Below are 23,250 nucleotides of genomic sequence, written 5' to 3'. Positions count from 1 at the left end.
CTTTCTCATCACTGGTCTGTCCTCTCTGCTCTAGGACACGGTCCCTGAAGTCAAATGGCCCTGCCAGACACCTGCCACAGTTAACAGAGGACTCTGCAAACCTCCCCAGCTGTCCTTCCCCATCAGGTTCCACAAGCCACAGAGCCACAGCTCCTCCCCTGCTGTGGGGGTGGATACACTACACATCCATGGCATACATGATTAAATAGTGAGTCCAAAATAAACAAAGGCCCTGGGAATCTGGCCTTTCCAACCAGACCTACAGCCTACTCCTCTGCAGGGGGCACCTGAAGTTGCAGCTTTAAGTAACCTCTTCCTCCTCCCAGACCCACACCCAGGAAATCAGAACTGGCCCTCCATGTCCGGCATACTATTTCTACTTTATTTAAAGCAAAAAAAAAGGCTTTCTTTTTCTAGGACTCACCAACCGTGTCAGGGAATAGAGTGAGTTGTCAGCTTGAGTTCCATGACACCATGCCTGAGGGGTGGGGGTGGGGCACAAAGGCTTCAGCATGTATCATTAAAATTGATATTCACAGAAGGTGCATGAAACATATGTGCACTATAGGAAAAGTGCACAGAATGTGTGTGTACTATGGGGAATATGCCCCAGAGTTGGGAAGCTGGTTCTGCCACACCCCTCTATCTTCTGGACAAGTCACTCATCCTTGCTGGGCTTCTTGCTTCCTCAGTCAAAAGTGAAGGGTTGAAGTCAGGCATGGTGACATATGCCTTTAACCCCAGCAATTGGGAAGCAGAGGCAGGAGGATCTCTATGAGTTTGAGGTCAGCCTGGTGTACATATGAAGTTTCAGAACAGCCTGGACTACACATACTGAAACCTTGTCTCAAAAGAAAGAGACAGAAGGAAAAGAAAGAAGAGGGGAGAGAAAGGGAGGGGAGGGGAGGGGAGGGCAGAGAAGAGAGGCTGGACTACATTAAGAATTATTCACTTATTCCAGAATGCTTTGAGAGATTCAGGTACGTGCATTAGGCATTCACAACTCCCACAAGAACTTCTACAACGGCAAATGTCAATTATTCCAGCACTTGGAGGCTAAGGCAGGAAACCCACTCCAGGCTACCTTGGGCTACAAAATGAGGCACTGTCTCAAGAGAAAGACAGACAGAGACACCAAGAGAGAAAGAAAAGGTCAACAACACAGCTCAGCAGGTAAAAGCATTTGCCATACAAGTCTGATGACCTGAGTTTGATTCACAGAATCCACGTGAATGTGAAATGAGAAGTGACTCCCCGAAGTTGTCCTGCAACTTCCACATGCACGCTGTGGCATTCCTGCACCTCCCCAAACACCCACAACACACACATACCCAATAATGACAATCATTTTTTAAAACTGTCAGTATATATGAATTTTTCCAGGCAGGTCTATGAATGGTGCTAAACTGTCACACAAGTTATGACCCCAAAATAAAAACATCCTGTGTCCTCCTGAGCGCTTACTACGTGTGAGGCTCTGCTGTAAGTCTTTACATACAACAACTCACTGTAGTCTTCCCACTAGCTTCTCTAGACCGGCTCAACATGTAGTCCAAGTGGGCTTGGAACTCTGCGTTCTCCAGGCTGGCCTCAAAATCCTACTCCTACCTCCGCCTCCAAAACGCCAGGACTGCAGGCAGGTGCCCCACCGCAGCCTACAACAATCTTTCAGTATATACTAACTGCTATCCTCAGTTTGAAGATCGTCAAAGTCACCGAGGAAGGAAGGGCTCAGGCTCTAGGAGGAGCCCTTGAGCTCAGGCGTGTGTAACACAGCTAACCAAAAGACAGGTCTCAATCTAGCTGATAGAGTCTAAGATCACACATGCCATGTCAGTCGGGAAAAGGGGAACACCATGTCAGGAAGAGTCTCACACACCATTTGCTAGATACAAGGAGAAAGGACTGAAAGGCTACATCAGCACAAGCCCGGGTGTTCCGTGTTGACTGGCAACACACACACACACACACACACACACACACACACCCCTCTTTAAAACCACTGTCCACTGTGCAGTCAAACTGCATCCCTAGAGGTACTGAGACCACCTAAATGAACAACCATCACCGACCCCAGGTTAGAAAAAGGAAAGAAAACAAACCGCAAAGCTAGCTCCCAATTTTTTGCAGCCAGCCACCAGTTCGAACAAGTTGCACCATCACGTAGAGACCAGGAAGGAGTCCTCCAGATACAGCTGAATGTAGTCTTGCTAGTCAATCCCTCCAGCCCCAAATACCGAGCCACAGAACGGCTTAACAGAAGGCTACAAAGCCCAAGTGGACACTGGCTGTCAAAAAACTTCCATGGCATCTTAAAGGGAAGGTTGCTGAAACTTTACCCCCAACTCCGCCGACCTTTCTCCAATTAGTCTGTGTAATGAGAAGAAAGCGCAAAGAGAAAGGAGGGAGGTCCGAAAGGAGGACGAGCCTCGAGTGAAGAGCTAACATCTTTTCAAGGGTGATGCAACAGGGTCAGACAGAAGAGGAGGAGCTCGCTGCACAGAAGCAAGCCAGCGTCGGCGCTGCAAATCTAAGGGGACGCGGGTTATGCAGCACCGGGCGGCAGAGCGAGCAATGGAGCGGGGGCCGGGCGGCTCCCGGGGCGGCAAGAGGCCTGGAGGGCTGGGCAGCGGGGCTCGGGAGGAACCGGCTGTCCTGGCTGGGCTCCGTGCGGGTCTGGGCCACGAGAGAGCCCGGGGACCCGCGCAGGGGAGGAGGGGCGGGGGAGGAACGCAGCGCTGACAACGGCCGGCGACAGTCGGACCGGGGCCGTCCGGCCGAGCGCGGCCTGAGAGAGAGTGGGTTTCGGGAAGGAAGGGCCCGGGTACGCAGGGTGTAGCTCTCACCGGGACAGGTGCTTCAAGATCTGCTTCTTAATGATCCCGGCCATGCCGCAGCGGCGGCCCGCCTGGAGGGCGGGCAGGCGGCCGTGGCCTCCTCAGCTGTGGCGGAGAGGCGCCCCCTCAGCTCGCCGCGGCGCGGGCACCGGCTGCCGTAATCACAGCGGCCGCCATGGCGCTCTGCCGCCCCCGCCGCGGCGCCCGGAGTTCCGCCACGTTCCCACCCACCCGCGCGCGGCGCCGCAGCCTCCCGCGGAGACGAGCCGCGACCGCACGCCGTCCTCCCGGCTCCCCGTGGCGAAAGCGCGCGGCGAGGGGCGGGGACGCGCGCGGCGGCCCAGGCGCACGGGATGAGACGCCCGGGTAGCCGAGGCTCACGAGGCGAAAGGCGAGGCTGCAAGGGGCGGGGACTACGGGGAGGGGGAGGGGCCTACGCGCCGAGGGGCGGGGTTCTCTCCGCCCGGAGCTGGCTAGCGGCGCTGGGCTTTCCTCCCAACACTCCCGGAGGCAGAAGCAAGCAGATCTGTGAGTTAGAGGCCAGCCTGGTCTACATAGGGAGTTCCAGGACTGCCAGTGTTACATTGAGAGACCTAAATCCAAAAAAAATAAAAATACGCGTGTCCTCTGGACGGTTCTTGCAGCTTCTAAGTCTGAAATCTCACGCTGAGGACTATGTGCAAGGCCCTGAGTTCCATCCACAGTACCAAAGGAAAGCGCCTCAAACCCCGAAGAGCAAGGACAATAAGAAATGTTTCCAGTGACCCTGTCTGACAAACTATTCTAGTGATTTTGTGCCAAGAAATCTGACCGTTAGTGCTTCCAGTTTCAAGAAAAGAAGTCTCTGCAGTGATTAAACATCTATCAAATACATAAGGTCTTTGTGGTAAAACGTCAGACGAGCCTTCAGGGCTCTGCTAAACACAGGTGGAGCAGGCTTGCTCCACACGTCACCACTATATCTAGGAGTCTAAGATACCATCTGACCAAAGCTATACAACTGGGACAAGGGCTGAATCCTGTTTCCATGTAGGACGATGGCTCAGTGCAAGGATCGCATTTCCCAATGCAGCATTCTGACAAACTGCTGAGAAGTCAGGACTCCAACCAACCACACCAAAGGTAAACAACATACTTTGCATAAAGTTTTTAAAAAAAAGAAAGAAAGAGAGAAACCCAATCTCCCTATTGACCAGTATTATATATGATTCAAATGAAGGGGGGCGGGGGAGAAACCCCAGCATACTCAGCAATGGCTTCCAACTGCCCGTGGAGAAAGAAACAGGTATGCAGATGAGTGCTACTGTCTTCAATTGTTCTTTAGTGTGGTTTTGCTTTGTTGGTTAGTTGAGGTTTTGTTGGCAGTAGTGGGTATTAAACTGAGTGTCTCATGCAAATGAGGTAAGGACTCCACCACTGACCTACAGCTCCAGACACCTCCCTTTTAAAGATGTATTGTTTTTATTTATCTGTGTGTTCCTATGTGAGTTAAGTGCAGAGGCCAGAAGCTGTCAGGATCCTTTGGAACTGGACCTACAAGCAGTTGTGAGTGCTGGGAATTGAACCGGGGTCCTCCAGAGCGGTAAGACCCTAACTGCTGAGCCCAGAGCGGTAAGACCCTAACTGCTGAGCTATGGATGGCTCCACCCCACAGCCCTTCTAGTTTACTCTTGACCTTCTAGTTTACTCTTGACTTGATTTTTTTTAAAGATTTATTTATTTATTATGTATACAGTGTTCTGCCTGCATGTATGCCTGCAGGCCAGAAGAGAACACCAGATCTCATTACAGATGGTTGTGAGCCACCATGTGGTTGCTGGGAATTGAACTCAGAACCTCAGGAAGAACAGCCAGTGCTCTTAACCACTGACCCATCTTTCCAACACCCCTTGACTTGATGTTTTGAGACAAGGTATCCATATACAGCCCTAGATGGCCCAGAATTTGCTTTGTAGATAGACCAGGATGGCATCAAATTTGCAGCAATCCTCCTGCCTCTGCCTCCTGAGTGTCAAGATTACAGCTGTGCATACCACACCTGGCTATACTGTTTTATTCACTCCAATTAAAATTCATTGAACTTTCACCAATTGTCATAAGTTTTTCCGAAACTTTATTCCAAGACTAGCTAGCGGTGTTTCCAGGATGGGTTTTTAATTAAAAAACAGTTTGGGCTTGCTCTTCCTGCTACCTGCCGAACCAAATGTAGAACTCTTTTTTTCCCCCAGCACCATATCTGCCTGTGCACTGCCATGCTTCCCACCATGATGATAATGAACTAAACCTCTGAACCTGTAAGCCAGCCCCAGTTAAATATTTTCCTTATAAGAAAGAAAGGGGGTGGGGGCTGGAGAGATAGCTCAGAGGCTAAGAACATTAGCTGCTCTTCTGGAGGTCCTGAGTTCAATTCCCAGCAACCATGTGTGGCTCACAACCATCTATAATGAGATCTGGTGCCCTCTTCTGGCATGTAGGCTTGCATGCTGGCAGAACACTGTATGCATAATAAATAAAAATAAATCTTTAAAAAGGAAAGGAAGGAAGGAAGGAAGGAAGGAAGGAAGGAAGGAAGGAAGGAAGGGGAGACACTTTGAGTCAGACACAGTAGTACAGTCTGTAGTACTGGCTACTCAGGAGGCTGAAAAAGAAAGATATTGAACCCAACGATCCAAAGTCAACATGGCCAGCAAAGGAGACCCTGTCTCTAAAACAAAACAGAGTGGCACATGCCTATAATCAAAGCACACAGGAGCATGAAGCTGGGGATCAGAATTTGAGACCAGACTACATGAAACCTTATCTAAATATATATATATATATATATATATATATATATATATATATATGTATATGTATATGTATATATATGTATATATATATACATATACATATATATATATATATATGGCTCAGCAGTTAGGAGGCTTGCTGCTATTTCAGTGGACTAGAGTTTGGTTCCTAGTACATGTGAGGCAGTTCAACCACCTGAAATCCAGCTCCAGAAGATCTAACATCATCTCCTGGCCTCTGAGACTAACCGCCCCCCCAACACACACACACACACACACACACACACACACACACAGCAGACATGCAGACACATATACACATAAATTAAAAATTTTTAAATTTTAGTAAATTAAATAAAAATTAAAATTCTACGTCAGAGGTGGTGGCGCACACCTTTAATCCCAGCACTCAGGAGGCAGAGGCAGGTGAATCTCTAGAAATTAGAGGCCAGCCTGGTCTACAGAGTGAGTTCCAGGACAGCCAAGGCTACACAGAGAAACCCTGTCTCAAAAATCTAAATAAATAAGCAAGACAAAATTCCAGCCTGGTATGGTGGCCCATGGCTTTAATTCTAGTGCTAAGGAGACAGAGGCAGGCAGATTTCTGTGAGTTAGGTGTCAGCCTGGTCTACAGAGCCAGTTCCAGAACACCACGTATGTAGAGACCCTATCTCCAAAAGAACAAAAAAAAAATGAAAACTAAAAATAAACGTAACTAAAACACATACTTTGGACAAAGCCTCCCTTTGAAAGGATGGGTATCAGGTACCTCACCTCCTCTAGCGCCTCACACAATGCAATGGCACCTGGAAAGGAACAATGGGTCACAGGGGACTGAGAATCCACAGGAAGAGTAGGGAGAGGTGACTGTGGAACTGGCCATAGGAAAAGGCAGCAAGGCAAACCTTAGTCTTATCTGGAAGCTATTTAAAAAAACCTAACTGGCTCTACAGGCTTTCTATGCATACTCCAAGAGGGAAGAGCCAAACCAGAAACCTGCTGCATCTATGTGAAACTGAGGGAGAGTGGGCAAGGTGGTTCATGACTCATCCCAGCGCTTGGGAAGCTGAGGAAGGATCCTGAGTTCAAAGGCAAGTTGAGGTATATGATAAGACTCGGCTGGAAAAATAACGAAAAAAGCCTGACAAGATAGTGCACTCTTAAAATCCCAGGACTCGGGGCTGGAGAGATGGCTCAGAGGTTAAGAGCACTGGCTGTTCTTCCAGAGGTCATGAGTTCAATTCCCAGCAACCACATGGTGGCTCACAACCATCCATAAAGAGATCTGGTGCCCTCTTCTGACCTGCAGGTGTATATGCAGACAGAACACTGTATACATAATAAATCTTTAAAAAAAAAAAAAATCCCAGGACTCATAAGGCTGAGGTAGAACTGCTGTGAGTTCAAGGTCAGGCTGGCTGGGCTACACAGCAAGTTTCAAGCCAGCCTAGGCTCTACAGTACATCACTAGCTCAAAACCTCAGCCAGACATGGAGCAACTCTGCAGTATCAGCATATGGAAGGCTGAAACAGGACTTAGAAATTCAAGGTCAACCTCAGCTACATAGCAAGTTCTAGGACAACCTGGGTTACGAGACCCTATCTTAAAAAGAAAAAAAAAAAAAAAAAGAGGGGCTGGAGAGATGGCTCAGCAGTTAAGAGCACTGGCTGCCCGGGTTCACTTCCCAGCACCCACCTGGCAGCTGACAACTGTCTGTAACTCCAGTTCCAGGCCTTCTGACACTCTCTCACAAGACACACATGCAGGCACACCACCAATGCACATAAAATAAAAATATATTAAAAAATAAAAATGTTTAGTAGCTTTTCTAAACTGCAAATTTCCCACTCCCAGATCTATTAATCCCAAATCTAGATTTATATTTAGAAGCTAGGGTAGGCAAGAAGACAAGTTGGGGGGGCAGCTTGCGTTACCCACTCTCCACCCCCCACCCCACCCCCTCTGCAAAAACAAATCTTAAATCTTTATTTTGAAAAGGGACCCCTGTGACCTGATTACAACCATGCCTGCAAACTGCTGGCTTGGGCCACTCTCTGCCCTCACACAGCAGCAGCACCATTAGTCTGGTAAGGATACTTTGTTTGCATGGTGATTTTTTATAACTCAAAATACAGAATACTAGAAAGGGACAAACTTTTCTCCCCTCATTCCTGTCCCCAGCTACTATTTGCTCTTCCTGAGCTACTAATATCAGTTATTTATCTAATACACAGGCAAAAAGAAACAATTCCTTAAGGGCCACAATGAACTTAAAGAAATTATCTGCTACTATATACATATATATAATATATATGACTTGTTATTTATATGAACAAACCAAGGTACAGAACCAAGCATGTCTTCGCTTTTTCTACCAGTACACACAGCATCTCTTTCTCTTTTAAATCCATTATGTAGCCCGGTGTGGTTGTGCACACCTTCGATCCCAGCACTCAGGAGGCAGAGGCAGGTGGATCTAAGTCTGAGGCCAGTCTGGTATACAGACTTCCAGGACAGCCAGGGCCACACAGAAAAAAAGAGAAACCCAGCTTCATATCACAAAAAACAAACAAACAAACAAAAAGCAACCCACTATGTAAAGCCAGGCTTGGTGGTGCATGCCTTTAATACCAGCTTTCAGGCGACAGAGGCAGGCAGGACTCTTTTGAAGCCTGGAGACAGAAATGGTATGCCTTCTATAGCTGCATATTGGCCAGGCTATTTCTCCATGGCTGCCTGTGAAGGTGGAAGCAGTCATGTGTCTAGGAGTGTGGTTGGCCTGACCAAAAAGTAGTTCCAGAGCTGGGGAGGTGACTGGATGGATAAAGTGGTGGCTTTGTAAGCATGACAGGAATTTGGAACTTCAGCACCCACATGAAAGCAGGGCTGGTGTGTAATGGCTGACTGTGTCCCTGTACTGAGTACGGAGATAGAATCCCGGATGCAAACTGGCTAGCTAGCCTAAGCAAATCATTGAGCTCTGGGTTCAACAGGAAATCCTGCTTAGTAAACAAAGAAGAGTGATTGAGGAAGACATCTGACATCAACCTGACTTCCACATGTGTCCACTTCCACGTGAACACAAACAAATGCAACAAGGGAAAGCTCCAGTTGACAGCCAGCAAAGACAGAAATCTGTTTTACAGAAGCAGGGAATTAAATTCTTCCACATCATGGGCTGAGAAATGGATGTGAGCTTCAGAGGAAACAGCGCATCTGACACCTGTTCTGTACTCTCAGAAGACGGATCAAAGTTGGCGTGCTTTGATGTCTGAGCTACAGAACTGTCTCGATGAACAGTGTGCCCCTTTTGGTAACTGGATTTTGGGACCTGTGTTGAGGCAGCCTGAACTTGGAATTCATTCACCTCTGCACAGATGCCAAATCAAGTGGTCTAGAGTACAGAAAACCTACAGCGGGGAATTAGCAAACTGACCGTCTCAGTGCTGTGCTGGCTTAGTTAAGTCCTGTTGTTTTCGCAGGCCGATTCCAGATGCTGTGAAGTTGACAATATTAACCACATCTAGAAATATGTACTGTTTTAACTACGGAATCTTTTCAGAATTAAATACACCAAGTTACATCAACTCAGAAAAAGAACCTGCATAATTTTACAAACCTTGTAGCTATCAAGCCACTTACTGGCAAGAAAGCTAAAGTGGTGGCGTACACCTGTCATCCAGCACTGGGAGGTGGAGGTAGACAGGATCAAGGGCAGCCTTAGCTGTAGTTAGTCCAAGGCCAGCATGGACTACATGAGACCCTTTCCTACACTGGGCCCCCACCACCACCACAGCAAAAGACTAAGGAGGGGATCTGAGAAAAATGAGTAAATGGCTAAAATGGGTAGAATAATTTACAGGCATGGCTAATAATCAGAGTTCAATCTTGGGGAGTCAGATGGTAGAGAGAACCAATTCTCACAAGTTGTCTTCTGACCTCCACGACTCACCACATACATACACAAATGAATGTAACAAACAAACGTTTGGTTTTTGAGATAGGGTTTGTCTGTGTAATAGCCCTTGGCTGTCCTGGAACTTGTGCTGTAGACCAGACTGGCCTCGAACTCAGAGATCCACCTGCCTCTGCCTCCTAAATGCTGGGATTAAAGGCGTGCACCACCACCACCACCGTCTAGCTATGAAATGAAACTTAAAAAAAAAAACAAAAAAAAAAAAACGTGTTGATGTCCAAGCCAGGTATGGTAGTACACACCCATAATCCTAGCATCAAGACTAGCCTGAGCTTCTAAGATCCTATCTCAGCCAGGCATGGAGACGTCAACATCATCCTCCACTACACACTGACTGAGGTCAGCTTGGGCCACTTGAAAAATAGGTCTCAAAAATCAAATAGGTAAAGCTGGGCAGTGGTGGTGCAAGCCTTTAATCTCAGCACGGGAGGCAGAGGCAAGCAGATCTCTTAGTTCGAGATCAGCCTGATCTACAGAGCAAGTCCAGGAACAGCCAGGACTACACAGAGAAACCCCGTTTCAAAAGAAAAAAGAAATAAAAAAGTCCTATCTGAGCATCCAAAAGAAGTTTCCAAAGTCCTGAATGAGGAAACCTGACTAAACGGACAGGCAAGCACTCACACCACGGCCAAGACTCTCATGTGGGACGTGCTGGAGAGCAAGCTAGCAGCACACGGCGGGAAGGAAAAGGGACGCACTTTTAACTAAAACAGCTGACAATTTTATTTCCACATTTCACAATGTCAGTGAAAGCTGCACTTTTTTTTGTCCCACTTCTCTCTGGAAGGGGAAGCCTTCCTGTCATGCAGCTAGAAAACACTCAGGCTCAGCACCGTCATCTCCTGGTGAAACAGAACAAGAAGTACAAAATTGATAAAGAGCCTTTCTGCTCTTATCTGTCTGGCCGAGTCATGCCAGGCCGAGTGGGCACCATCATGGGCCGAGCAGGAGGTCTCATCATTGGAGGCCCGGGCATCATGGGCATGTGGCCTCCCATGGGTGGCCTCATTCCAGGAGCTGTAAACAAAACAAAAGGAAGAGGAATGAGAAATGACATTCATGAGACAGTACTATGGGATTTCTTTTCTTTGCACCTTTCCTGGAACTCACTTGGTAGCCCAGGCTGGCCTCGAACTCACAAAGATCCTCCTGCCTCTGCCTTCAATTGAGCTGGGCAGTGGTGGTGGTGCACACCTTTAATCCCACCACTTGGGAGGCAGAGACAGGACAGATCTCTGAGTTCGAGGCCAGCCTGGTCTACAGAGCAAGTCCCAGGACAGTCAGGGCTGCACAGAGAAACTGTCGAGAAAAAAAACAAAAAAACTAAAACATGGACCCTGAAAAATACTAGAAAAAGACACACGACAGAAAAAAATGCAACAAATTAATCAAATTTTAAGTTACTTAAGACATCAAACTAAGATAAGTCATCACAGAAAGCTCTGGGAACCCTGATGTAGTAACAGCAGTGGCTATAAATAGACCACTGTTCACAAGGCAACAGGGCACTAGTTCTGCCTTGCTCACTTTGTTTGTTTGGTTTCGTTTTTTGTGTTTTTTGCTCTTGTTGCTAATGCTATTATTTTTGGTTGAAACAGGGTCTCTCTATTATATAGCCCTGGCTGTCCTGGAGCTAGCTATGTAGAACAGGCTGGCCTCAACCCCTCTGCCACCCAAGTCACTGAGATTAAAGGCATGTGCCACCACAATTACCCTGCTCAGCTTTTTTAGTCAATTATCTCCACCATGTAACAGGAGCTATCTCCTCCATGTCCAGTCACAGAAGACAGTCTTCCCATTAAGTGACTTCTGGGAACTATGGGAAGGTGATCAGACCAAGGCTGAAAATCTGATAGTAACTGCAGTTAGACCAAATCACGAAAAATAGCAGGCCATCAAGAATTATACCAAATGGAATACACAGAATTTCATTTTGCAAATGCAGTTTAGAAACTATTAATCAATTTTGTATGTGTCTGTGTGCCAGGGAGAAAAAGGCAGGCAGCAGAGGGTAGGGAAGCAACATGGCAGCCTCAGTGACTGTCTACTCCTCATCTGGATGTGGGCTCATCAATATTCATTTTGCTATTATTCTCTATAGTTTTTCTGCTGTATAAATTCTTTTATAAATTTAACTTTATTTTATGTGCATTGGTGTGAGGGTGTTGGATCCCCTTGAACTGGAGTTACAGACAGTTTGGAGCTGCCATGTGGGTGCTGGGAATTGAACCCTGGTCTTCTAGAAGAGCAGCCAGTGCTCTAAACCACTGAGCCATCTCTCCAGCTCCTGTATAAATTCTTTATAAATATCGAATTCTGCAAGCATAGTGGCACTTGCCTGTTGCCAGCACTTGGGTGGCAAAGGCAAGATGAGCAAGTTTGAGGCCAGCCTGGTTACTTAAGCTCCAGGCCAGCCAGGGTTATACACTGAGCCTTTATCTCAAAAAGAGAAATAAAATAGTAAGTTGGGGGCAGGGTCCACTGAAATTACAAATGGATCCTGTAATTGTTTAAGTAACTAATTTTGATTAAAGCTTGTGTTATAAATGGCTCAAGAGGGGGCTGGAGAAATGGCTCAGAGGTTAAGAGTACTGACTACTCTTCCAGAGGTCCTGAGTTCAATTCCCAGCAACCACATGGTGGCTCACAACCACCTGTAATGAGATCTGGTACCCTCTTCTGACCTGCAGTCATACATGCTGTATACATAATAAATAAATGAATCTTTAAAAAAAAAAAAAAAAGCTTCCCAGGAAGATGGAGCCAGTTCACAACACTGGCCATTCACTAAAATAAATAAATAAACAAACAAACAAATAAATGAATGCTGGCCATTCAATAAAATAAATAAACAAACAAACAAATGGCTCAAGATATAACCATATTCAAAGTTGGATGAGGGTACAAGCCTGTAATGCCAGCACTTTGAAGAGACAGAGGGTTTCTGAGTTCAAGGCCATCCTGGGTTACAAGAATAAACTATTTTTCAAAAGTCAACATATCCTTTCCCCCACCATAGGAAGGCGATTGATAAAACAAGCACTTCAGCACGGGTGTGCGTGTGCACACAGACACACACACTCACAGATAATGTGAGAAATGACAATAGGGACAGAAGCTGTAAGGACCAGTGTCAATGGCAGCACGTTCTCTGAGGTCCACGAGCACACTCACACTTGGCAATCTGTGTATGTGTGTCTACAAGAAACTGCTCCAGATAAAACATTACACACTGGGCACCTGAGCATTTGTTCTCTTTGCTATCCACAGTGGAATGAATTCAGATTTGCCAATAATGTGATTTCATACAGAAATCATAGGCTCCTTTCATCTTTAACTTTACTATAAAGTCTGGGGACACATATAGGGTAGTAAGATGGGTGTGATAGCCATCTATGTCTTTAGACCCAGCTTCAACATGTACACACCATGAGAGCCAGCCCCTGGAAACCTTCTTTCCCTTTCCCCATCATTTGTTTTTTATTGTTTTGTTTGTGTGTTTTAAATAGGGCCTGCTACAATGCCTACAGTGCCTAAAAAAATTCTCCAGTAATTAGGATCACTCAAGAAGGATTACAGGCATGTGCCACCATGCCCAGGTAGATCTCTTTCAATGGCTCACTCATTCCCAATTCCCAACTCTTTAAACTAAGTATGTAATTTTGTGACACTAATTTAGAGAACAAGCAGGTCACAGTGGCACGTCTTTTTTGGGGGGGCGGGGAGGTTGAGACAGGGTTACTCTGTGTAGTTTTGGTCCCTGATCTGGAACTCGCTCTGTAGACCAGGCTGACCTCGAACTCAGAGATCCTGCCTCCCGAGTGCTGGGATTAAAGGAGTGCGCCACCACCACTTGGCGACATGTGTCTTTAATTCCAGCATTTCAGAGGCAGAGGCAAGTAGATCTCCACGAGTTCTAGGCAGCCTAGTTTACACAGTGAGACTGTCTCAGAAATATTAAATCACCTGGTTATGTTTTGAGTTCCTAAGGCAGTAAATCTGTTCTCTATATTCTACACCCTCTAACTAACATCTACACAGGCCCACAGCTACACTCCTGGCCAGAAAGCCGTTTTACTTTACACCTCTGTACACCTTGTTTCTCCAGTTAAGTTGGAGGCACCACTCATCTATTTTCAAACCATGTTATACCTGCCATTTTTAATACTGTAATTAGATAATTTAACTATTCCAAAACCAGTAAAATGAGAACTTGCGAGGCAGTGGTGGTGCACACTTTTTAATCCCAGCACACAGGAGGCAGAGGCAGGTGGATCTCTGTGAGTTCCAGGCCAGCCTGGTCTACAGAGTGAATTCCAGGACAGCCAGGGCTACATGGAGAAATTGTCTCAAAAAAACAAAAAGAAAAGGGGGTAGGGGGATCAGAGGTAGCTGGAAGGCTCCAGGCTAGATGACCAAAACATTAATTCCCTCCCTAGCAAGGAAGACTCCAGGAACTAGATTACACTGCAGTCTCCAACCACTTCATGGAAATTGAAATTCCAGCTGAGGTGAGCACTGAGGAGGCAGAAGCAGGCAGATCGATGTGAGTTTGAAATTAGCCAAGGATACATACATATTCCTTTTCATATTTAACAATCCGCAAGGCCTTGGGTGCACTCCCAGGCTCTGGCAAAAAAAGAACTCTAAATAGAAGGTTTGTGGCTGTGGCTAAGAGGTAGAACTTGTAAGCACATCAAAGCACAAAGTTCAATCCCTGGCTACAAAAATATAAAATAGTTCTCATAAGTTTTTTTATGCTTCCTAAATTAAAAACATAAACAAAGGAACTCTGGGCATGGTGGCACAATCCCAGCAGAGGGAGGCAGAGGCAGGCGGATCTCAAGGCCAACCTAGTCTACATAGAGAGCTCCAGGACAGCCAGAACTCAAAACGGAGTCTCAAAACCAGAAAAAAACAACCTACTAAGCCAATGGTTTCTAGTCTCCTGATTAGGTAGTTACTCTTTGAGAGTGTATCTGCACTAGGAGGCAGCGCTGCACCAAACAAAACAGAAGCCACCCTTCCTCTGCCCCCAAGACACAACAAGCTCATCGACCTCATCGCAAGTGGTCACAAGTCAAACCAAAAAAACAGGAGGGAGGGATAAGAGGGGCAGCCTCATCCTGCTTTCATAGCACAAGGCCATTAAATACTATTCAATCCTATTGACAGATCAAGTCTTTATCATTAAATGCTGACCAAAGTCAACGTTACAATACTTACAGCTAACAAAGAATGCCCCTTAATGCAGAACTAAAACTCACTGTGCCGCAACCAAAATGTGACACATTCCAACTCACCAGGTCCCACGGGCATCATCCCAGGAGGAGGAGGGCCCATCATTGGCATCATGGGAGGGCCTCCCATGTGGGGTGCAGGCATCATGCCAGGGCGAGGAGGACCCGCTAAAATAGACAATGGAGGCTGTGGTTAAAGCAGGTTTGCATGCTGACACTCTAAATAATAAACTTCCTATAGTTTCTTATTCTAACAGTAGAAACACAAATATAACATGGCATAACTTTTACTTTGTGATTAAAAAGCAGTAACAAAATCCCAGCAGTCAGGAGGCAGTGGATAGCTGTGAGCTCAAGGCCAACATGGTGTACTAAGCAAGTTCCAAAACAACCAGGGCTATACAGAGAGACCCTGTTTCCAATAACAGAACAAAACATAAAAGTAGTAACAAGCCTGACTAGACAAAAATGTAAAAATACAGTGAGCCCCTACATTTGAAACGCTCTGGAGCTCAGTGTGCAGCTCAGTGGCAGAGCATGTGCTTAGCTTGTCCAAGGCCCCTGGGCTCAATCCCCAGGACATTCACCTCTAAGAAAAACAAATCCCAGAGGCTAGACAATCACTCAGAGCACTTGGCTCATCTTCCAGAGGCCCCAGCACCCACATAGCAGCTTACAATCATCTTTAACTAAAGATCTAGAGGATCTTTTTGTTTGTTTTTTTGAGACAGGATTTCTCTGTGCAGCCTTGGCTGTCCTGGAACTCACTCAATAGATCAAGCTGGGGGCTGGAGAGATGGCTCAGAGGTTAAGAGCACTGACTGCTCTTCCAGAGGTCCTGAGTTCAATTCCCAGCACCCACATGGTGGCTCACAACCATCTGTAATGAGATCTGATGCCCTCTTCTGGTGTGCAGGCATACATGCAGGCAGAATACTATACGTAATAAATAAAAAAAAAAAAAAAAAAAAAAAAAAAAAAAAATAGATCAAGCTGGCCTCAAACTCAAGAGATCTGCCAGTCTCAGCCTCCCGAGTGCTGGGATTAAAAGCGTGCACTAACATGCCTGGCATAAGTAAGTTCCAGGGGATATACTGCCATCTTCCGGTCTCTTCTGACACTAGGCACACACACAGTACACTTACATACATGTAGGCAAACATACACATAAAATAAAATGTTAAGAAATTTTACAAAATGCGTTTGTTGTTGTTGTTTGTTTTGAGATAGGGACTCACTATGTAAAAAGATGCAGACTAGACTCAAAGCTAGGGGAAAAAAAGGAGGAAAAATCTGGAGGCTTCAGTGACCTGGAAGCTGCACAAGCACCCAGAGGGTCTGACAGGCCATCCGTGGGCAACTCCTCTAAGCAACCCAGTTCTTTGTTCACACCCATAATATACAAGATGTTTAGTCTCTCAGTCCAAGTCCAGTCTGAACCTTCCAGGGGAGCAAAAGGACAATGTGCTAGAGATCCTCCTGTCCACTACATGAACAGCAAGCCTTCCCAGAAAACACAGGCTCATGATCCACTCCACTGTCAACTACCCAATTCTTACCTTTCATGGGGTTAGGTATGTTGTGGGATATTTGTACATTGTGTGAAGGTGTATTGCTGTGACTGGTGTAAGAAGCTGAACAGCCAATAGTTATGCAGGAGGTATAGGCAGGACATCTGGGCAGAAACAAAGGAGGAGGAATCTAGGTGTGGGGGGGGATGCAAAGGAGACATGGAGGAAGCAGAATGGGTGGTATGTGACAGAAAACAGATTAAGAGAAATGAGTTAATTTAAGTTTTAAGAGCAACTGCGGCAAGCCTAAGCTAAGGCCAAGCTTTCATAATTAATAAGTCTGGCAGGGTGGCCAGAAGAAAAATCTGAATACATAGGTAAGTTAGAAATTGGGAAAAGACTGAGTTTATCAGCTACTTAGGTCTTCTGGTATTGTGCTCATACCAATAAAGAATTTAATTTGCCGGGCAGTGGTGGTGCACGCCTTTAATCCCAGCACTCGCCTTTAATCCCAGCACTTGGGAGGCAGAGGCAGGTGGATCTCTGTGAGTTCGAGGCCAGCCCGGTCTCCAAAGCAAGTTCCAGGAAAGGCGCAAAAAATACACAGAGAAACCCTGTCTCGAAAACCAAAAAAAAAAAAAATTTAATTTGTTCAGTAATATCTATTCCTTTTGAGATCTCCAGACCTGGGGAGTCACAGAAACATTACAACTGAAAGTTAACCCTGAGGCAGGCACTGTGATTATACTGGTGCTTGGGCGGCTGGGGCTAGAAAGACTACTGAGTTTCATAACAGCCTGTGCTACATATTAACACACTGCCAGCCTGGTGTAGTGGCACACACCTTTAATCCCAGCACTCGGGAGGCAGGTGGATCTCTGAGTTTGAGGCCAGCCTGGTATAGAGAAGAGAGTTCCAGGATGGCCAGGGCTACACAGAGAAACCCTGTCTCAGAAAATGGAAAAAAAAAAAAGAAGGAACTGAGTTCAAGTTCAGTTCCCATGTAAAGTCAGGCAGGGTGTGTGCAGCTGTAATCCAGGCACTGGGGAAGCGAAGACAACTGGATCCTTGGGGCTCACTGGCCAGACTACCTGCCTAATTATAAAGCCCTAGATCCCAGAGAGAAACTGTCTCGAAAACTAAAGGCCAGGATGATGGCTCAATGGCTAAGTCACTTGCTGCCAGGCCTGACAAACTGAGCTCTATCTCGCCATCCACAAAGCAGCAAGCAAGGACTCAGTCCTCCAAGTTTCCTCTGACTCCACATACATGCCACAGCATACACACACAATAAAACACCAACACCACAAGGTGGATGACTCCACGGTCAGCCTCTAGTCTCCACGTAAACACAGGCACTTTCACACTCACACAGAGGAAACTACACTGCTAAAGCTAATTCCATTTAGTCAACTACCTAGTCAACAGTATTTGGAAGCCTACTATGTGGCAAGCTAATAATCAAAGGATAATCTGAGCAGCTGCACACTTTAACTGAGTTTCAAACTTACGGAGACTGGGGGGAGGTGGGATCATGGCCCCTGCAGGAGGAGGAGCAGAGAATGGAGCTGGAGGTATCTTTCCTTGTTGAAATGCAGCCGCTTAAAATAAGCAAGAAAACAAAAATGATGTGTTAGGAATGCAGCAACCTGCTTACTAAAATAACCGCCTTCTTCCTCTGGAATCTTTACTTCCCGCTAGAGTATTCTAGAGTCCCTACGGGTGGCACTACAGTTTGAAAACCACGGAGACACTCAACTGCTACCACTGCAATGGACTGACTTACTGATGAGGTGCTCTTCACTTCTACGGCTAAGATAACTGTCACCAGGCGAGTTGGTGCACACTTATGAGGCCAGCATTCAAGGCATGCTGGTGGAGGACGTGAGCACAGGAGACCAACTTAGGCAACATAAGGAGACTAGTCTTTACATTTAAAAATTTAGTTTATAACTAATTCAAGTCATTAGTTTTATTTAAAAATATACAATCCATACACAAAGGCCAGGCTTTAAAACATGTCTCCTCCCACATCCTGAGTAAACACAATATACTTTCCTTGCTTACTTCTACTGAAACAAATGCACTGAACCGGATGAGGAAGAAATAAATATTTGGAGTCAAGACACTGCACTAAAGGAGATTATCATCTTAACAGAAGCCTACCACAATCAACTTTTTTATTTTTAGTTTTTTCTTTTTTTTTAAACTTTTTCCCCTGGAGTACATGAGACAAAAGGGAAAACAAAAGAAAATGGAAATTTTCCAGGCGGTGATGGCGCATGCCTTTATTCCCAGCACTCAGGAGGCAGAGGCAGGCGGAGCTCTGTAAAGCCAGCCTGGTCTACAGAGTGAGTTCCAAGACAGCTAGGACTACACAGAGAAATCATGTCTCCAAAAACCAGGAAAAAAAAATGCCTCTACACCCTTTCTGACTTCCACATGTGCATGCGTGGGCAGACACCCACACATACAAAGGGAAAAACAAAAACAACTACCTAAACAAAACATGTGTAATCCAGGGACTTGAGAATCTGAGACAGAGGATCCAGAATTTAAATTCATCCTCCACCACCCCCAGCAAGCTGGAGGCCCACCTGTGCCATATGACACTAAGGGAATTTTTTGAAAAAGCTATGGCCGGGCAGTGGTGGCGCACGCCTTTAATCCCAGCACTTGGGAGGCAGAGGCAGGCGGATCTCTATGAGTTCGAGGCCAGCCTGGTCTCCAAAGCGAGTTCCAGGAGAGGCGCAAAGCTACACAGAGAAACCCTGTCTCGAAAGAAACAAAAAAAAAAAAAAGAAAGAAAGAAAAAGCGCAGTCTTGGACCCAAAACACAGAAGGTTCCTAATGAACAAAAAGAATATGGCAGATAAACAGTGGTCCAGAACACATACAGACTGTTTTTTCACAACAGTTAAGGTTTCTTTTGACTACTACTTTTCTTCTTCTTCTTCTTCTTCTTCTTCTTCTTCTTCTTCTTCTTCTTCTTCTTCCTCTTCCTCTTCCTCCTCTTCCTCTTCTTCTTCTTCTTCTTCTTGTTTTGTTTTCCCAGACAGGGTTTCTCTGTGCAACCCTGACTATAATGGAGCTTTATTTATAGACCAGGCCGGCCTCTGCCTCTCAAGCGCTGGGATTAAAGGCGTGCGCTGCTGCCACCACCACCCATCTCTACTTTCCTCCAGAGCTACAAATAGGAAAGCCAAAATAAAGTCTCTCAAACCCACTTCTACATTTTCCAATTATTATGGAAAAACTGTCGGTTGCAGGGACTGAAGAGATGATGGCTCAGCAGTTAAGAGCATTGTCTGCTCTTCCAGAGAGCCCAGGTTTAATTCCCATCACCCACATGGCAGCTCACAATTGTCTGTAACTCCAGTTCCAGGGGACCTGACACCCTCACATAGACATACACAGGTGAAACTCCCAACTCACATAAAAATAAATACATCTTTTAAAAGAAAAAATTGTGGATTGCAATTTTGCAAAGACAGGTTCACATAAATATGCTACAAAATCTTGTTGCCATTAACAGGAAAATCCTAGGCAACTCTATCTTCGCTACCCCACCTCCCAGTCTAACCAGACTGCACACAACTGTTCTCTAATGCATTATCTCGATGATTAATATTAATGTGTTCCTATATTCCTGGGATTCCTGGGAAACAAGTGACCTTCCACTCCACTCATTCAACACAAGCAAATAGCCCTGTGTATCATACAGAGCAAGTTGCTACTGTGGAAAACAAATAGACGAGATTAAAAAAAGAATGGGACCATTCTACTACATTGGGACAGAGACTGAGACATACTTGTTTTGTCAATCAGGCTCTGGGCCTGCTCTTCCATCCATTTCTGGTAGTAGTCTTTCACATTCTCTTTGTGTTTCCGACCACTGCAGTGTGTCTTTCTCACAGATGGCTGTAAAACAAAAAGGTCATGTCAGAAACAGAAACAAAATTCTGAAACGAAAAAGCTGAAAAGCTTTGGCTCTGCATGGGTGGCCTGGCTAAGATGTTAAAGTACCTTTTACAAACACTGCCCTGCAGTGTACATCGTTACTAGACTTATTACCTAGCACACTGTGGCCTGTGAGTCAAACACCTGCTTTTGAGAACTGGAACACAGACACAGACCCTTTCCTCCTTGCCTCCCTCCACTCCAAACTAGGAATGGAACTCAGAGCTTCTGCATTCTAGCCAGTTGCTCTAGCACTGGGCTACACATCAGCCCCAACAAATACAGTATTCACTTACTTACTGTCTAAGGCTTCTCTCTATATAACAGACTTGGATATTATAAAGACTCCATATTTACAAATCTAAAATACAATCTGCTACTTTAGAAGAAGTGTACGTGCCCCTGGTCTGAACCATAGTGCTATCTTAATGCCCTGAGTTTCTCCACAGGAAATAGTAGCTTCAATACACTTAAGCAACATTGTTATGTGTAGCAGGAATCTTAAAGAGTCTTATTAATAAAATCAAACCTGAGGCCAGGTATTGGGGTGAATGCTAGAAGACCAGAGAAGCAGAACAAGCCACAGCTACCTCACCTCACCAGTTCCTCAGCTGGTCCTGTTTCCTCAGACTGGAAGCTTCTGAGTCCTTATCCAAATGGATCTCAGCTGAACTGTTGCTAGAAGCCTAAAAGCTTAACCAGCCAAATGCTTCTCGTTTCTGGTCTTCACGCCTTATATATCTTTTTGCTTTCTGCCATCACTCCCTGGATTAGAGGCTCTTTTCCTGGGATTAAAGGCGTGAGTCACTATGCCTGGCTGTTTCCAATGTGGCCTTGAACTCACAGAGATCCAGAGGGATTTCTGCCTCTGGAACGCTAGGATTAAAGGCATGAGTGCTACCATTTTCTAGCCTCTGTATCTAGTGGCTGTTGCGTTCTCCCCAAATAAGTTTGTCAGGGAGCACAATATTTTGGGGAACACAATACCACCACAGTTATGAGAATACAGTACTTTAAGGTGGTTGTAGTGATGCATGCCTTCAATTCCAGCATTCAAGCTGGATAGTCTGGTCTACATAAAATGTTCTAGGCCAGTCAGGGCTATATAATAAGACCCTGTCCAAAAATAAAGGAATAATTTTCATTCAAACAAACTATAAACACCCAATTTTGTTGTTGCTAAAGGGTTTGTTTGGGTTTGGCTTTTCGAGATAGGGTCTCCCATTGTAGCCATAAATTCACCACAACACTCATCTCAGGCTCTCAAATGCTGGAAAACAGGCATGAGCCACTAAACACACCTAGCTTTCTTGCTGTTTTTATTTTTCCCAAGGCCTTGTGAATGCTAAACAGCAGTCTACACTGAACTACATTTCATTAGGTTCTTACACTTATTATCCCTGCTGATGAATAGTTAAGAGTTCCCACAGAAGCAGAGAATGGAGCTGTAATTCTATAAATTAAGACATTTCTTTCCATTTTAATAAAACTTTTGAATAATATGATATAATCAAATATTTGTGTTGTAGGAGCACACTCCTAGGTTTTGGGGAAAGGTTTTTTTGTTTTGTTTTTTTGTTTTTTGTTTTTCGAGACAGGGTTTCTCTGTGTAGCTTTGCGCCTTTCCTGGAACTCACTTGGTAGCCCAGGCTGGCCTCAAACTCAGAGATCCGCCTGGCTCTGCCTCCGGAGTGCTGGGATTAAAGCTGTACGCCACCACTGCCCGGCCTAGGGGAAAGTTATTTTGACAAGGCCTCAATATGTATCCTAGACTAACCTGGAATTAACCTTCTTCCTGATTTAGCCTCTCAAGTACTGAGATTACAGGCAAATGTAGCTTCTGCACATGCAAATATTTTCATCCTCAAGCCTGTTAAACCTTTATCGTTCTGCAAATATCTTCAAATTACAAGGACCATCACTGGAAGGATGTTAAAAAGAAAAAAGACGCTTCCCAATTACTTTCTTATTTTGTTTTATTTTTCAAGACAAGGTTTCTATGTGTAGCTCTGGCCGTCCTGGAACTCACACTAGACCAGGCTGGCCTCGAACTCACCCGAGATCGGCCTACCTCTGCCTCCCAAGGGCACCACCACCCCCGGCCCCAATTACTTTCTGTGAACAGTTGTAGTAAAATTTCCAGCAGGCTGTAAAGCACGTACCTGGACCTAAATAAGTTTTTTTTTTTAATCATATTTTGCATACAAGATTATGAAAAGACGCGCCACTTACAGAATCATGGGTCAGATACGTATCACAGTAGTCACAATAAAACCTGAAAAGACAAGAATATGACAATACTTAGCAGATGTCCAAACAAACAAAAAACCTCAAACTCAGATTCTAAGGCGTCAAACAAAGCGTTCTGACAGAATCCGGGGCTGTGGGGAGGGGCCGGGCCCACTCTGGAAGGGTGGCAAGAGCGCCTCGTTTCCCACCCGGCATCTCACCAAGACGCTCGCCTTCCCCTGGAAGCACCAAGAACAGGAACCCGGGGCCGCCGCCTTCACGAAGACCCGACTGACCACCCCAACTCCGCCAGACCTCAGGCCCACACTCACTTAGGCATGTTGCTCCGCAGGCCGTTGGCTACCCGGTTCCGCGCCGCCGGGAAATGACGCACACAGCCCGCGCCGACACGGCCTTAGGACGGGGGGGGGGCGGGGGGGGTGAGGGAACTTCCGCTACGGATCTTTGCTTTGCCGAGGACAGCCAGGGAGTGTGCTATGAGTGCCTATGAGGGTCAATCCGCGCTCACTTACTCGTGATTGGTTGTTCGCTCGCGGAAGTGCATTATTTCATTCTTTCAACAAAAGGTTCCAAAAAGCAGATTCTCTAGTATGTTCCTTGCTCTGCTGTAAGTGCTGGGAAAACAGCAGAACCAAAGCAGGTAGATGAAATAGATCAAATCAGTGGATAGTGATCAAAGTCTTACG

General features: G+C 45.8%; 2 protein-coding genes across 2 annotated transcripts in view; both read right to left on the bottom strand.

The window, feature by feature from the left end:
* Window positions 1-3,041, bottom strand: part of Bltp3a (bridge-like lipid transfer protein family member 3A) — a 48,655-nt gene extending 45,614 nt beyond the window's left edge. The window contains exon 1 of the mRNA XM_059281447.1: window positions 2,847-3,041. Coding sequence (XP_059137430.1) covers window positions 2,847-2,890 — 44 coding nt within the window. The 5' untranslated portion in view covers window positions 2,891-3,041. The remainder of the gene's footprint in view (window positions 1-2,846) is intronic.
* A 7,335-nt stretch (window positions 3,042-10,376) lies between these two features.
* Window positions 10,377-22,984, bottom strand: Snrpc (small nuclear ribonucleoprotein polypeptide C). Its single transcript, XM_059282245.1, has 6 exons — window positions 22,876-22,984; window positions 22,547-22,589; window positions 20,167-20,275; window positions 17,866-17,955; window positions 14,907-15,011; window positions 10,377-10,620 (listed from the first exon to the last, which is right to left on the bottom strand). The coding sequence occupies exons 1-6, from the start codon at window positions 22,881-22,883 to the stop codon at window positions 10,496-10,498; spliced, it is 480 nt and encodes a 159-aa protein (XP_059138228.1). The 5' UTR covers window positions 22,884-22,984; the 3' UTR covers window positions 10,377-10,495.
* Between the last annotated feature and the right edge of the window lie 266 nt (window positions 22,985-23,250).

The sequence above is a fragment of the Peromyscus eremicus genome, chromosome 16_21 (genome assembly GCF_949786415.1).
Source record: "Peromyscus eremicus chromosome 16_21, PerEre_H2_v1, whole genome shotgun sequence".
Taxonomy (NCBI): domain Eukaryota; kingdom Metazoa; phylum Chordata; class Mammalia; order Rodentia; family Cricetidae; genus Peromyscus; species Peromyscus eremicus.
Note: the sequence above shows the minus strand (reverse complement) of the source record. Positions and strands in the feature narration are given on the sequence as shown.

Excerpts from the sequence above, each read along its gene's own strand:
- Snrpc (XM_059282245.1), bottom strand. Across the intron at positions 20,276-22,546 it reads CGTATCTGACCCATGATTCT|CCATCTGTGAGAAAGACACA; the intron begins GTAAGTGGCGCG and ends TTTGTTTTACAG. Across the intron at positions 10,621-14,906 it reads GATGATGCCCGTGGGACCTG|CTCCTGGAATGAGGCCACCC; the intron begins GTGAGTTGGAAT and ends TTTTGTTTACAG.